General features: G+C 43.9%; 1 protein-coding gene across 1 annotated transcript in view; it reads left to right on the top strand.

Annotated features, from left to right (window-relative positions):
• Nucleotides 1-16,863, top strand: part of Jak1 (Janus kinase 1) — a 116,993-nt gene that overhangs the window by 62,421 nt on the left and 37,709 nt on the right. Inside the window, 3 exon segments of the mRNA XM_037202733.1 lie at nucleotides 8,648-8,724; nucleotides 10,909-11,107; nucleotides 13,673-13,796. Coding sequence (XP_037058628.1) covers nucleotides 8,719-8,724; nucleotides 10,909-11,107; nucleotides 13,673-13,796 — 329 coding nt within the window. The 5' untranslated portion in view covers nucleotides 8,648-8,718.

The following is a 16,863-nucleotide window of genomic DNA, read 5'->3' as shown; positions in this document are numbered from 1 at the left end:
AGAAAATGTAAATGGAGTGTCCAGTCAGTTGAAGGGTTGTCTGTTAGACTATGGCTTTGACAAGGGTGATGGAGATAGGCATGCTGTAGACCTGTGTGGAACCTCATCTCGAGGCCTCAAAGTCTCATTGATATGGTTTTACCTTTTTATACATGCAGAGAGGAAAGTGCTTTTCTTGATAAAGGACAGCTGCCTCTGGACACCTTTTCTAGTTAGTTGGTAAGAAACAAAGACTTTTAATTATGATAACACTTGCCATCCAGAATGCAAAACTCAATGGCCCTTCCCATAATTCCTGTTGACAACCACATACTAGATTTTTTTCTCCCTTTACAATGGAAATTTGGTTGAAATATGGTCAAATTTTTTACCAGATGCGAAGTAAACACTTTGGAGTTTGAGCTCATTAAGTTTTGTGGAGGCTCACTGGGAAGTGTGACCATAGACGTAGAACCTGGGACTGTGGAAATGCACCATGGGTGAGGGTAGGGTAATTGACAGAACTTAAAATGGGCCTTTGAGCATCGTCCCTAGCTTTTTGTGGAACTATGGTATGACCCTAGGAGGCAACTGTCTAGGAGGGACACTAGTGAAGACTGAGTTCTCTTGTGGCCAGTCTCTACCCATTTTCATTAGTGAATTGTGGAATTTATTTTCAGGTTCTAGCATTTTAAATGTGTATTAGATGGAAGAAAATAGGGTAGAATAGAAAATAGTGAATGGCACCTAGTGAGGGTAAGCCCTTGTTTGTTTGTTTGTTGTTTGTTTCCTTTTTGGATTTTTGAAGCAGGGTCTCACTGTGTAGCCCAGGTTGGCCTCAAAGCTCACCATGTAAGAATGGGAGGCCTCAAATTCATGGAGATCCAACTGCCTCTGCCTCCTGAGTGTGGGATTGCAGGGGTGTCACCTGGCAGAAGTTTTTTTTTGTGAAGCATGTGGGTGTTGTAAGATGGATTGGTCACTGCAGTCATAGTCCCTAGTGAGTGGGTGCCTGGCTGTGCTGCAGGAAATGGGGTGGGGTGGGTAGAAGGGTGGTTTCAGCTCTGTCTGCTGCTGGGGTCTGCTGGAGCCTTGAGTGTGTTCCATAGCACACCATTGCCATCTGCTCAGAGCTCTGCCTGCAGTTTCAAAGGGTAGCACCTTGGGCTGCATGTATGGCTCAGTGGTTGTGTTTGCTTTGATCGGGCTGGTACCCTGGGCTTATCTCCAGCCTTGAAGGAAAAAAAAAAAGGGGAGTTCCTTGTTAGTCATACATACTGATCATGATTTCTTGGCTGAGAAGTACTGGGAACTTTGTAGGGAAAACTTTTTTTTTTAAGTCCATTTTCTCTTTTTTTAATCCAAATATGTATATATATAGTTTGTTTGTTTTTGTTTTTTGAGACAGGGTTTCTCTGTATAGCTTTGAGCCTTTCCTGGAACTCACTTGGTAGCCCAGGCTGAGCTTCCAACACTCTCAGACAGATCCGCCTGCCTCTGCACTGTCTCTCACGCTCTCAACTCACTTCACCCTATACTCAGTAAGTGACTGTCGTTTTACCTGAGAATGCAATTAAAGATGCAGATCCATGTAAATGAGTTTTTTCTCAAAAAATTTGTACAAATTAGAACACAAATAAATTAGCACAAGTAGCAAGTGTGAGTGGGAGCTCAGGTCACTTCTTAGTCCCAGTCATGTTTCCTTCAGACTTGCCAGATGCAAGGTCCTTGCCGCCTGCTTGCTAAATCTTAAGTGAAAAAAAAAAATTTTACATGTAAGGCCTTATGTTATATGTTTAGCAAAATTTATAGAGCATAGACTTGATCTACATGACGTGCTGCATGATGACAAGCTGTTTATCATTTTGAGCGGACTTGACACTAAGAATCTAACAGGCTCTGAAGCTGTCTAACTCTATAGACCATAATCACGAGTCTTCTGTGCATAAGTAGGTTAAACTTAAGATTTAGTTTTTATAGTTAGTAGTTTTTATATTGTAAACAGAAAGTCACAGAGGTTAAGGAAGTACCCAAGGTCACATGGAAAGAAGCAGATCTGATCACTCAACCCAGGTTGGGGTGACTCTCGGAGGCCCAGACTTCTGCTTTCATCTGTAGAGAGCCCTAGAGATCATCTAATGCTTTTTCATTATGCAGAACTTGAGCCCGGAGAGTTAGGAGGCTTGCTCAAGACCAGGCACGTCCTGGTCACTTGTCTGACTGAGACAGACTGGCACAGACTCTTTCCGCACCCCTCCCCACTTCTCTGTAACGTCTACTCCTTCCGGCCTTTTCCTGTGTGCTCGTTCCCGGTCCTCCTGGTCAAAGCATCTGCTGGGGCTGGGGCTTTTCCATTCTTCTGACCCTCTTCTAGAACAGTTGCACAGCCCTCCCGCCCTCTCAATCTTGATTTCTCCAATCGGACAGCTGCTCCTTTCCCAGATGGCTTCCCAGCCCAAGCCTCACACTGTACCTTCGTGACTGCGGTCCCCACTGCCAGTTTTTGGTATCCTAGTGCATCCTCCTCCAGATGCCGAGGCTCCTGTTTGTCTTACCAGCTGGAAATGGACCTTAAGGTTTTGGTATGCATGCATGCTTAGTCTCTGTTCCCATGTTGTGTGTGGGGATTCCTTGCAGCCTGCATCTTTTCCAGAAAGGAACAGGATGGCAGCAGGGGCACTGGACAGGGGGTTGTGCCACCCACTGGCAGTTGATCGTGGGAATGTCCTAAGCCAGGTCTTTTCATCTGTGGAAGGGACTATGAATCCTGAATTTGGTCAAATATTTGAAAGCCCTTTTAGGGACAAAAATGTGTAAATAAATGCTAGGTTTCGTTGTCATGGTGCTCTCAAGTCCCTTAGATGGCTGTTTAAGAAGTGCTGACTGAAAGACGGGTGTCTATGTCCTGCCCATCATCTCTCCTCTACCCGTTCTAGAGACAAGGCCTCAGTATGTCATCCAGGCTAGCTGGGGATTTGCTCTGTAGCTCTGGCTGGCTTCAACCTCATGACCCTTCTGCGTCTTCTTCCTAAGTGCTGGGATGATAGGCTGTGCTGCCAGGCCTGGCCCAACTTCCCCCTTCTGAGAATCCACTTCAGCCACCATGTTTTTGACCCCAAGGAAGTCAGTGGAGATGGCTTCACTAAATCTTACCATGGCCTCTTTAATAACATTATAGATACATTAATGGTAATTAGTTTAAAAGAAAGAAAAGTAAAGCAGAATCGAGCTGCCTAGCATCTTGGTACAGTGTGGCTTTTAGGAAGACACTGACTGACTAATTAAACAGAGTACTGTTTGCTCTGGTCAGAGACCTCCTCTTGGCTAAAGCAGGCTCTTTGGGAACAAGGCAGAGTCTGACCCATTGACTTGGCATTGATCATTTGCTCATTCCTAGAAGTTTATTGTAAATGAAGCAGCTTTTACTATTGTGGCATATTCCTGGAATCGCTACTATAGTTAGAAGTGAGTGATTCTGTGTGACAGGGATGGCATATAGAAAAGCCATAATTCTGACTCACTGACAGGGAAAAAATGCAAGTTTTGTAATTGTATTATGTCATTCTTTTGGCTGGAGTCCAGCAGCTTTACAGTGTCTTGCTGAGCTCTCAGCAGAACATTACCCAGGTCTTAGCCAAGTGCTGGGGTCTTGGGAAACAATCCGTGGTGCTGGTGGTTGGTGGCATTGTGGTGTGACGAGAAGACAGCAGATGGTTTTCCTGAACTGTGAGGACCTAAGAAAGTTCCATGTCCAGGCAAGGTAGGCTTGTGCCGAATCACTGCAACACTGCTTCTCCCACCCCAGGGTGGCAGGGGCCTCGAGCTGTGGGCTGGAGCACAGTCAGGGTGGGCAGTTTAATGACTTTGATGCTCTCGCTTGTTTTGAGATAGGGTCTTGCTGTGCAGACCAGGTTGACCTCAAACTTACTTTGTAGCCTAGGCTGGTCTGGAATTTGTAATCCTTCGAGCCTCCTGGGTGCTGGATTGTGTAGGCCCTCAGCACCACACCTAGCTTAATGGCTTTCTCTCTGACAGTTTTAGAAGGTGTGTCATGAGATCAGTGTCCTGGATGATGTTAGATGGAAAACTACTGAAAAGCCAGAGAAGACAGGATAATGGTGACTGTAGGACAATCTTTGCGGAAAGAGCAAGGTCCTCCAATCAGGAGCCACACATTTGGACTCTTGTCACTCACACTGATTAGCCCCACACAGCTCAGGTTTCCCACACATTGAAGTGCTAGTGGTTTGCTCTGTCATAAACTGAAGATGCTTTGTGCATGCTGGGGCTCCTCCTTGTCTGGCACTGTATGCCATAGCTATAATCAGATGAACAGAAATTACGATCCACATATAGGGCTTCCCGAGAGTGGAAGTCTGTTGGATGCTCTATGTGTAATTCTTAGCTTTTGCCAGTCTGTGAGATAAATGCTCTTTTATCTCCCTACTTGCAGTGGGAATAACAAGGTTCAGGGATGCTAAGTCATTTGCCTGGGAAGCCAGATTCAAGTCCAGGTCAGTAGGATTCTAGCCTTTGTACTTGACCCTCAGCATACTGGACTGCTGCATGGTACCAGGCTTCTGTTTGTCCTATGCCTTTTCCCAGCAGGTTCCCAGCCCAGAGTATTCAATATTATAAAGTTCTCTTTTCCTTTTCTCTGAGTTTTTCAACATTTTATCAGTACTTTCTGCTTTAGAAAGGTCTTTGATTTCTTAAAATGATTCATTGTAGGTAAGACAGTGTCTTTTGACCTGAAACTCAGTGTATAGAACAGGCCGGACTAACTCAGAGAGAGACTTCTGCTTCTGCCTCCCAAGACATGTACCATGGCTCCTGGCAAGGTGGTGTTTTTAGTGAAAATAATCAGGTTCATGCATTGTTTTATTTAGATTCTTAATTTTATTACACCGTCACTCGGTCTTTTTGCTGCACAATCTGGCAGTGTCTTTGTCGCAGACACTCACTTCTGATGATGGTATTCTGGAACATGAGAACTGTGAGGTAAAGTTTCTCTTTTGCCCTCTATCTAAAATGTAGTCATCTGTTTATCCCTTACACAAACACTAATACTTCAGGAGCTGTCTGGATTGTCATATAGAAATTGCTGGAACTTTGCCTATTTGGAAATAGTTCTGAGTTGGTTGCATTCAGACTCACAAACTGTTTTGTTTGTTTTACTTGTCCATCAGTCAGAAACTATCAGAGGTGCTTGCCACTTATGTAAGACTGATAAAGAATTTAAGAAATCTACAGAACATCTCTGATTTTCCCTTGCATAAACCAGTACCAACAGACTTGGGCCACAAAGTAATCCTCTGCCACTGAATGAAGGCTATTTTTTAAGTCGCTGGTATAATAAGGGGGAAGAGTTTACTGCTTTCACCCAGACACTTTGGGTTGTTTATCTTTATTGTTCCTGTTTTCTAAGCTGCTTAACATCCACTTGAAATCCCCAGTGAAATGTGTCTTTTAAAGGCTGTTTCATGGTTCCTGCTGGTCTGTGCCTCTGGGACTGAAAACTTTGTTTTTTAATAAGAAACTTAACTTGGTTTCCAAAACCAAAGAATGATTTTGCTCCTTTTCTACTTCCCCTACAAGTGATCAGGTAAATCATAGTTGGGTTTATTTTGACAGAAATGTGTCTTGAATGAAGCCATTGTACAAATGTAACACCAAAATTACTTGTCATCATGAACAAGGGCAGTCATCCTTTCTTGAAAGTAGATCCAGGGTGCTATCCTTGAAGAGCTTAGTACAGGTCGTAGCATGGGTTTTAAATGTTGTGTATGTTATTTTTATTATTAGAATGTCAGTTTTCTGAGAGTTCATTGTATTAATTCAGCATGCAAAACATCAGAGTAAATTGTCTACGAATCCCATAGCCTAACCTTGTTTCTCAGAGTTCAGGCTAGGCCTCACAAATCCGAACTGCATTACTGTTTGCCAGCAATGCTGGAGGTTCATCTGAAGATGAGATACACTGTGATTCAGGATAGTGCTGTTTCCAGCAGATAATGAAGAACGGGAAACCAAACTTCCCATGCTTAGAGGTCGCAGTGATATCCTGTTGTAGGAGCAGGTTAATGACTTTAAAACTGTGTGAGGCCCAGGAAACTCTGACTCTTCAGATTAAGTACTGCATGACCTAATGTTATATATTTAAAGAACTTTGGGGAGTCCTGCAGAAGAGGGGAGGAAGGATTGTGAGAGTCAGAGGGGTCAAGGACACCACAAAACAAAACAAAACAAAACAAAACAAAACACAGAACCAACTAACCTGGACTCATTAGGGGCTCACAGAAACTGAACCAACAACCAGGAACCTGCATGGGACTGACCTAGGCCCTCTGCATGTATGTTACAGTTGTGTAGCTTGGTCTTCTTGGGGGACTCCTAACAGTGGGAACAGGGGCTTTCTCTGACTCTTTTACTGGCTTTTCGAACTCTACTCCGTATACTGGGTCACCTTGCCCAGCCTTAATGCACAGGGAGGTGCTTAGTCTTAATGCAACTTGATATGTCATGTTTATTGATATCCATGGGAGACCTGCCCTTTCCTAAACAGAAGCGGAGGAGGAGTGGATTTGAGGGTTAGAACAGGGGGAGGAGGGAAGGGAAACTGGGGCCCGGATATAAAATCTACCTACCTACCTACCTACCTACCTACCTACCTACCTACCTACCTACCTTATCTCTCTCTCTCTCTCTCTCTCTCTCTCTCTCTCTCTCTCTCTCTCTCTCATCTCTCTATCTCTCTATTCTCTTATCTCTCTCTCTCTCTCCATCTCTCCATCTCTCCATCTCTCTATCTCTCTATCTCTATCTCTAGTGTATAAGCACAAAAAGGATTATGCAGTAGCCCCCATGGACAGAACCTAGGCTTGGTGGGACTAGTACAATTTCTTCTGCTCTTCTAGAGGGCTCTGAGTCTGTGACCCTTTGCTGAAGTTGAGTTCCTGGTCAGGTTTTGTTTGTCCGTGGTAAAGGCATGCAGCTGTGTTCTTAGCAAGTTTGCCCATGCCCAGTGTGAGAAGGACTAGTCTAGGTTTCCCCAGCCTGGTGCTTTCACTCCAGGGCCTTTGCACGTGCTGGTGCTTTTGCTCAGATTGCTTCCGACATTTGGCGTTTTTACCTTCCCTCTCCCACTCCCTGCACGTCCGTCTCCGTTCTGTGTTACTGCCTCCCTGAGCCCCAGGCTCTGTCCATCACAGTTCCAGTCTGTACTGCCTGTCTCTGTCTCTCTGGCTGGTTCTGCTGTTCCTGCAGGTTATAAGCTCCATGTGGGCAGGGACCACCTTGCTCTTTTCCTCAGCCAGTTCCTGTTCTAAGATGGAGAGCCATGCAAAGTGAATGGAAGACATCTAAATGTAGCGTTTGAAGTCCCACTTCTGCACAAAGCACAGCATTATTATTTAGTTATTTTCTAGTGACTTGTTACAGGACAGTGTGTCTACTCATAGTCTTCAAGCAGTTGTCATGTATTCTTATTTATTTTAAAAGCTGAAGGCAAAATGATTTGTTATTTGAGTGTTTTTGAAGGTACTTATATCCTAATTGCCAAACCAAAGTTGTCACATCAAAATTCACACTCATATTTCCTGCCTGGCCTATTGTTACTACTTTTATAAGTGCTTTAAAAACATTTTCTGTGGATTGAATAATTTTTGCTTGAGTGTATGTTTGAGCATTGTGTGTTTCCCTTGGATCTCAGAAAAAGTTTTCGGGGCCCTAGAAACTAGAGTCATGGATGGTTGTATGACACAGGTGGGTGCTGGGAACTGAACCCGGGTCCTCTGCAAGAACAAATGCTCTTAACCACTGAGCTGTCTCTCCAGCTCCCACCCTCAGTACTTCTACTAACTCTCAGGCATTGTAGAAAGGGTTTTCTTACTCTCTCTAGCCTGTCACCCAGTGGGTGAGAGGAGCATAAGAGGTCCCGTGGTACTCTCGCTTTTGGATTTTTATTCCTGCTCTCTCCCATAGTGATGATGTAAGATGATGGAGACCGCTGCTAGCCCATTTTCATCTCTTGCTCCTAGTCCATCTCTGCTGCCAGGTACTATCCAGGGCTGTACTTGTCTTCACGTAGATTCTGACCAAATGTGCTCAGTAATAAAGAGAAGCCAAATACGAATCCATACGTTAGTTGGCAGCTGTTCATTGGCAAAAACACTTTGTAGGAATGAGCACCTTTGGGCATCTGAACTGCCAGTCACAGGTCAGGGGAGAGGTGTCCAGAGCTGTTCTTAGGACAGGATACTCTACACCACGAACAAAAGCTCTGGCTTCTTTCCTTGGAAAAATGAAACATCTTTTTTTTTTTTTTTTTTTTTTTTTTTTTTTTGGTTTTTCGAGACAGGGTTTCTCTATGTAGCTTTGCGCCTTTCCTGGAACTCACTTGGTAGCCTAGGCTGGCCTCGAACTCACAGAGATCCGCCTGCCTCTGCCTCCCAAGGGCTGGGATTAAAGGCGTGCGCCACCACCGCCCGGCAACATCTTTGATTTTTATCTCTGCCATCCTAATGTCTCCCAGTCACCTTCTATCCCGTTCCCCCAGTGCATTTTCCTTCCTACGTAGGTTTTGCTTTTTCCTTAGTGAAAATACCCTCTTATTTTCAAATCTAACCACCTCCAAGTTGACTGGTTGATTTTTTTGTCCCTAGATCAGCTCTGAATGGGCTTTGGGAAGTAAAGAAGAAAATCCAGTCTGCTTTTCGGGAACACTGGACAACCGAATAAATGCAGGTATGCACATTTACCTTCTGGGTATTTTTTTTTGAGGCAGGACCTTACTTTGTGGCCCAGAGTGGTTGTGAACTTGAGATCTTCCTGCCTCAGCCTACCCAGTGTTGGGATTATATCTGCACTATTGTACTAAACTGAGATTTCCAGCCTATAGGACTGTCTATACTCTGTCCTCTAATTATTAAAAAAATCTGTATATTATTCATTCCCAGTTTTGTATATGCTGGCTTAAACAGTCTGTGCATACCAAAAGCTCCAGGAAGTAAAGTTAAAGTTTCTGTAACCTCTTCTGGCTTGCCACACTGCTAACAGTTTATTGTCTGTTCTCTCGGGTATCAGTGCATATTGCATTACCCAGAGGACCCCAACACACCTGTTATGTTTCAACAGCTGTAGAGACAACTTGTACGATGGGTCCTCTCCTGTCAAAAGTTGTCAGTGGGCATTTTCTTTCTGTTTCTAATAGTGCCATGCCTTGTACATGTACAGTATGTATGGATACCTAATTGTTTCTTTAGAGTTCTTTTGAATTCTTCCTCTGTTGTGTCTACAAAGAATCTCTAAGACAGAGGTTTGTTTTGTCTCACATTGTGAAGCAGGCTTAAAATACTGTTGAATGTTCATGTTGGTTATCTGAACTGCAAGGTGAGTCAATTAACTTAGTTTTTCAGCCTGATTTCAAGTAGATTCTGGTTTTTAGATTTGTTTTGGATATTATAAACTAAAATTGAATGCTTTTGATTTGTAACAGTTGAGACCCATTTAAATTATCTCACTTCCTGTCATCATGACAGCTAATAGACCAAGGAAATGGATTTGGTGCTGAGGGTTGTATAGGACTATTTGGGGACATTCTTGTATCCTTTCCAAGTACTCACTGTATGCAAGTCTCTGTGCTTGTTACTGGGTATACAAAGACGAATATAGCTCTTATGCTCAGGGAGTTCACAGTGGACAGGTGCATGCATACGGTGACCATGATACCTTGTGGCTAGTGTGGTAAGTTTAGTAACACAGGAGAGACGGCATCCAGCATACCGGTACAGCTGGACTCAGGCTTCTTGGAGGAAGTGCCAGTTTGGACTGGTTTCTGAAGAAGATTCAGCTTTGCCATGGAAGCTAAGAGGTGAGTATATTAGTGGTGGAGTCAGCACATTTGAAGACCGCATAGGGAGCAGAATGGGTAGGGTGAGGAGACAGGGCTACCTGGTGGCCTGGATTTTAAGCAGCTAGAAGTGAGAGGAGATGAGGTGATGGGACCAGCTAACCAGGAGATAAAGAGCTGTTTCAGTTTGAGACTAGTCTAGAAAATGGGCAACTAGTGGAGGATCTGATCTGTGTTACAGAGATAAGACTTGGAAACTCAAGTGAAGCCTAGATTGGCAGGCAGGCAGGCAGGAAATAGTTTGAGGCAGGAAAATGGTTGGGAGGTCATCGGTGTTGGGCAAGGGCTGAAGGATATGTGGGGTTCCCCTTGCTCTTTCCTCCAGTGACCTTGCCCTGGGCTCAGTCCTGGGACTGCTTTGGTCCTGGACCACTTGTTTTGAAGGCCTTGTGAGTGATTTTTCTTGCAAAGAATTACCTGTGTGTTTTGCCCTGCACAAGATGCCTGTCCTGCTTCCCTCAGGTGATGGGGGCCTGTCCCGAGTCATCACTTTTCATGGCCCTTCGTGTGATTTATACGCGTGCATAAGTAGTAGTCACTTTGTGTACACTGCCTCAGATGAGGACAGGAGCACAGAGACAGCATGGCCTATCTCTTCACCAAGCTTCCTGTTCTGTAGAGGATAAACATGAGATGGAAAGACCGATTCTTTCTGTAGATAGTTTAGAAGTTGTGTGATCCCAGAAGAGGCAGCAATATTCTAATGATGCATCAGTCCTTTAACACTATTGGCTCCAGATGAGAGCTTACTTTTCAACTACAACTAGTGTGCAAATAGAGAAAACAATTCAAATCATGCCTAAGATTATTCTGATTGTTGGGAATATAGTCTGATTGCTTAGTTACCATGCATAATTAATCATTTCTATGGTTTCATCTCACTTGTAATCCCTGACCTCGTTGGTATTCAGGATGGAAAAGGGTAGCAGTTCTCATCCAACACCACAGATGCCTGCCTTCTTTCCTTCATAGCAAACAGCACATGGAATGACAGCATCATCTTCTTTTCCTCCCTACAGTATCTAAATATAAAAGAGGACTGCAATGCCATGGCGTTCTGTGCTAAAATGAGGAGCTTCAAGAAGACTGAGGTGAAGCAGGTGGTCCCTGAGCCAGGAGTGGAAGTGACCTTCTATCTGTTGGATAGGGAGCCACTCCGCCTGGGCAATGGACAGTACACTGCAGAGGAGCTGTGCATCCGGGCCGCTCAGGAGTGCAGTGAGTACTGGCTGCAGGGCTGGGAGCCTGCAGGGCTGCACTCTCCAGAAGCACATGTGGACTCTCTTCTTTTATTTCTGCTGAGAACAAGGAGTACATTCTGGAAGCCAAGGTTCTGCCTTATTTCCTAATCCTGGATTTCACTTCCCATTGAAACATGGCATATTCCTCCTTTATCATTAGTGAGCTAGCTGTAGAATACCAAGGAATGACCCTTGTCTTCTGTAAGGCTCAATCTTGAGGTCGGCTCATTTAATAGTTCAGGCTGTTCTAGAACTCAGTATATAGCTCAGGCTAGCCTCAAAGCTGTATTTCTCCTGACACTCACATGGGTGTTGGGATTATAAGCGTTCACCATCACTTCCAGCCAAAGCTCAATTCTCTTTTCTCCCACATATCTGTAATTGGAATGACATTAGCACTAGTCAGGGTGCTGTGTAAAGCACCCAGTGTAAGTGTGAATGTGAAATCAGTAGTACTGTTTCCTAATATACTCCTTAAGTTTGGCCTATCCTTCTTCTCTGGTCTGTTCTCCCATGGGTGCTGGGTTGAAGTGAGAATCTTAGGGTTGCCCTGTGGCTTGGTTATGCTAGATTGTGAAGAGGACAATAAGGGAGTTCATTGTCTCTTTGTAAAAGTGAGATTTGTTTATAAAAATACATATATATGAAATGCCATAGTGAGGCCCTTGTGTGCTAACCTGAAACTTAATAAACAAAAAAAGAAAAAATGAGACTTGTTACTTAAAGTTAGCCTGTTACCTTGCTAGGGTGAGAAACCAGAGCACCTGACAAGATAGATCTCCGTTCATAATCCTTCCAACATGGAGGTATGTTAGTGTTTGCCTACCTAATTTTAGATGGAAAGTAAGCCCATAAAACCATAAACTAGCCACATATCTCACCGACTTAATTTATTGATGTTCAGTGGAATATACACTTAAAACAGGTAGATTTTTATAGTTGTAAATTGTATTCCAATAAAGCTGCTTGGGAAGGATTGTAGTAACTCTTCTTATGTGATGAAGTAACTCGCAGTGATGCTGTAGAGCCTGGTCCATGCTCTACCTGTGCTCTTAGCTTTGAGAGCAGCATTGTGGGGATGTTGTCACTAGTTGAAGGTCTTGTTAGGTATACGGCTTGTCTGGAGGCTCCATTTACTTCCCAGTACACATCTTTCTGCCTAAAGTGACTGATATACCAAAACACCAACAAAAGGGGAGAGGCTTATGTATGGGGAAGAATATATTGGCTCTTGTTTCCAAAGGAAGATGTGCTTGGGAGTAACTAAAGGGAAGACTTTCCTCTTTGTTTCCTTTTTCTTTTTTTTTATGTGTGTGTGTGTGTGTGTGTGTGTGTGTGTGTGTGTGTGTGTGTGTGTATACATGCACGTGAGCACACATGGGTGGAGATCAGAAGACAAATTGTTGGTTTTCTCCTTCCACCATGTGGGTCCCAGAGATTGAACTAAGGTCATCTGGCTCGGGGGCAAGTGACTTTACCTGCTGAGCTGTCTTGCCAGTCCACACTTTTTCTTCTGAGAGGCACACATTGAGGTGACAGGAAGAGGATTTTGAGATGCCCAGGCACCTGTAACTTCTCAACCCAGGGTCCAAACTGGAAGAGGCTGTAAGGGTCAGGAATGGCCTTGTTAATGCCACTGTTGTTTCTGGAGAAGCAATCTTTTTATGAGGGTGGGAGTGGAGATGTTAATTTACGATTACCATTTCTTAACTTGAGATCTGGCTAGTGCTAAAGATACCAGTAACAACTGATCATTGGCACTCGTATCCCTTCATTCTTCTGTTGGAATACATGTGTGTGCTATTTCCTGATGGCCCTTCCTGATCTGGTTTCTCAGCGTGCTGGTTATTTTTAAAAGAGCAGGTAGTGGAGTAGGAGACCCAGCATTATTGGGCCAGCTTTGTTAAGAGATCTTCTTGCTGGTTAATGCCAATAAATACATTTATGATAGTGTAAAGAGTACTTAGTGCATTTAATTATTAATGACAATACATTTTAATCACTGGCGAAGTCACTTTGTTTATTGTTTATCCTAATATGCAGTTGTATGGTGGCCAGGAACTTCTTTGTGTATATGATTGCATAATCACAGAGTCAGAATTGTTTAAACAAATTATAGGAAGCAAATTGAGGAATTCCTACATTTCTCAGATGTTTCTTCCTTGCTGTGATTAAAAAGATGCACATCAGGTAGGATCTGTGGACCTCTGAGATAGCCCTTTTCTTTTTTAATCAGAATTTGGTAAGACCCTGTAATGAGAAATGCTACCAAATTTTATTTTTAAATTGCTTTAATTTGGTTTGCCAGGAGCCACGGTACATGCTCCTGAGGAGCTATGCATGTTCTTGATTAATATGATTAAAACTCCCTGAGTGAACATAATCGAGAATTATATCTGCCCCGAGAGGATGGGGTGACCTAGATTGTTTCTGGATGAGAGAATTTTTTTTTTTTTTTTTTTTTATCTTTGCCTATGTTCCTCTTTGGAAACAGGTGACCAAATGCATCTGCCTGTAGCTCTCTGGTGTGCTCTTTCCCCAGGTATTTCTCCTCTTTGTCACAACCTCTTCGCCCTGTACAATGAAAGCACCAAGCTCTGGTACGCTCCGAATCACACCATCACTGTGGACGACAAGATGTCTCTCCGGCTCCACTACCGCATGAGGTACAGCACACAGAGCTGGCGGGCGCTAGCGGGTTTCGTCATGTTATCTGGGGCGGTGTTTGGCCAGGGCCCTGAGTCACTTAGGAAGAAGTACTGGAGTCATTGTGGTTTGTAACTTTTGTATCTGCTTGGCATGAGAAGGGACATCTTCCATGGTGGAGTGTGATTTAAGGTGAATTGGATCACCTCTGCCACATTTTGTAAACATGATACAAAGAGTGTTTTGGATAGAATCCAATCCTCTAGCAAAGTTTTCCACATGGTGAGTCATGATTGTAAGTTTAACATAGTGGGTTTATAACCAGAACTTGAAAAAAATAGAGGGAAAGAAACAAGAAACCATATATAGAGATATAGATCTCTTAAGCTCATTGTGTTTTAAGACTTGTGAGGTATGTTATAAAATGTATTTCCTACTGAAGGCTGTGGCTAAGAAGCGTTCTATACACCACCTGAAGAGGTGACAGGGATAAATTCTCAGTCTTGATCTCCAGGAGTTATTCTGTGACCTCCTAAGGACTCTTGGCTTGTTACTTTTATGCTTTTGTTCTGAAGAGCCTTCCTTGACTTTTCCTGGGTCACGAACTTTGTTCAGTCTCCCAAGGCCACATAGACAGCTGGTGCTGCCATCGGGGCAGACTTTAGCCTTGTCAGTGTGTGCAGGAGCTGCTGTGGAAGTGAAAGTCTTTGGGATAGCTGGAAGCACATGTGAGCATGTGGTTTGCCTTGGAGCCGATAAGGAGGCTGGTCCCTTTTTGAAAAGGGTCTCGAGGTGTATAAATCTGGTTAAATCAGTAGATTAGCTCAGGTGCTAAGAGGATGTCAGGCCATGCTGGAAACACCTTCCAGCTGCTACCTCCTTTGCATTTTGGTGGCATCATTCCGTCTGGTGCTCACCTTGTGTGGAGAGCGGCGCGCTTCTCACCCCAGATTTAGGGGACTTGTTAGCCCTCCTAGCTGAGTCTTCTCACTACACTTTGTTTCTTTTTCTCACTCTGATCTTACTTCCCATAGCCAGGGGGCTGGTTCTGTGATCCAAACTGGAGATAGACCTGCTGCTGGAAGTCTGGACATGGGCGTGCCCTTGAGTTCTGATTCTCTCCCCGTAGGCGGCTAGACTTAGGTCAGAGTCCAGCATGGCAGCATTGGGCATTTACAGGAGACCTGCGCTTGCCTGACTCAGCTCTCCCATTTTCCCAGTGGGAGAGCTGATGAAGTTTCTCACTCAGTAAACCATCTTGGCAGTGCCGTGTTGGTAACGAGTTGCTGCGTTTCCCTGTTTGCTCTGTGTTAGCTGCAGGAAGTACCCAGAAGCCTCAGAGCACTGCCAGTGCGCTTCAACAGGATACTGCCTTGCACCACAGTCTCTCTGAAGCTGGAGAAAAGATACCACCCTAAACTCAAACATTTGCATTCGAGCAGTCTACAAAGAGCTTGAAAGCTGGTGATCTAACCACCGAAGAAGACGCAGGAAGAGAGCAAGGGTTGGCCGCTCCTTCAGTGGCATCCCGCTATATTTCAGGAAATATTCTTGCCCTTTAATCGTGGTTTTTGTTTTTACTGAATGATTTGGACAGTTAGTTATGATACATGTTAATGTAAAACAATCATATTCTTTATTTGTTTTCAAGAAAAGAAGCCCTTATAAGTGAAAATCACTCACTTCAGTAAAATTCTGTAGAAACCTAAAAACTTTCATTAGGTACAGTGTTTAAATGCAATCTTCGAATGTGTAGTTATATCTAGTGTTCTTTCTCAGGAACCTTTTTTTTCCCGGAGACAGGGTCTCTCTGTACAGCCCTGGATGTCCTGGAACTCACTTTGTAGACCAGGCTGGCCTTGAACTCATAGAGATCCTCCTGCCTCTTCCTCCCAAGTGCTGGGATTAAAGGTGTGCGCCACCACAGGAACTTCAAGGTGTATCTGGCTGATCTCTTGCTCTCTCCTTCCCCTCATTCTGTAAAGGAGCATGGGCTGTAAGAACACGACACCTACTCCCCACCCTGTTTTAACTGTACCATATTATCAGGATTTATATATGATAAGTTCAGTAAGCTGCTTGGTAATTTTTTTATTTCACAGTAAATTGATAATTTTGAGAATTTTATAGTTATACTGGAGCTGGCCCAGTCAATAAAGTGTTTGTGAGGATATGAATTTGGATCCTCACCCAGGACATACATAAAAACCCAGGCAAAGTGGCGTATTCTTGTTTCTAGTTTTATTAGTAATTAGAAAACTATTAGTATTGATAGCCATCTTTTATTTTTAAGTATGGAACACTTCACAGCTTTGCATGTTATGCTTGCTGGGTTGTGTAATATTCTCTGTATTTGTGCAGACAAAGTGAGCACCATCTTTTTTCTTTATTCTTTCTTTCTTTTTTTTTTGAATGGTATCTTGCCAAGTTGCCTAGGCTGGTCTTGAACTTGCAATCTTCCCACAGAAGCCTCGCAAATACTGGAATTGTGAGCATACATCACTGTATCTTGCTTACCAATTTAAAGACGTTTGGTCCTAGATGAATGGGTTGAATTGGTTCAGAGAGTACCTGTCCTCAGCGCTTCTCTTGGCAAGCTTGTAGGGAAGCTGCCATGTTGAACATAATGCTTGTGTTTCTGTCGTGGTCTTACCTACCACTTGGCCGAATTTACCTGGCCTATATTCTGTTCAGTCAGATCTCAGGTTGAACTTTTGTAGCAGGTCAGATGATTCACTCCTTACTTCCTGCTTACAGAAGTGTGGAACCTCATTGACTCCTCTCTGGTGTGCTCGGTTGCTCCTGTGAAGAGTACTGTGAGGCCTGGGCCCACAGAAACACTCGCCACTGCCTTGGTGTGTCCCCTTGGCTGTTAGTGTAACTGGAATCTGGTCTCCTAGAACATACATGGAAACAAAGGGAGAACTGTCATCTGCTTGGGTGACCTGGTGTAGTTTGTGCAGTGTGTGGTTCTTTCTGCATGCAGGCAACACTGGAGCCCATAGTCAGTTTCCCAGTTCCTTTCATGATCTGCAGAGACGATGGGCTGTGCACAACCACCGGAAGCTGCAAAATACTGATTGTTAC

This window comes from Peromyscus leucopus, chromosome 2, assembly GCF_004664715.2.
Source record: "Peromyscus leucopus breed LL Stock chromosome 2, UCI_PerLeu_2.1, whole genome shotgun sequence".
In the NCBI taxonomy this organism is placed as follows: domain Eukaryota; kingdom Metazoa; phylum Chordata; class Mammalia; order Rodentia; family Cricetidae; genus Peromyscus; species Peromyscus leucopus.
Note: the sequence above shows the minus strand (reverse complement) of the source record. Positions and strands in the feature narration are given on the sequence as shown.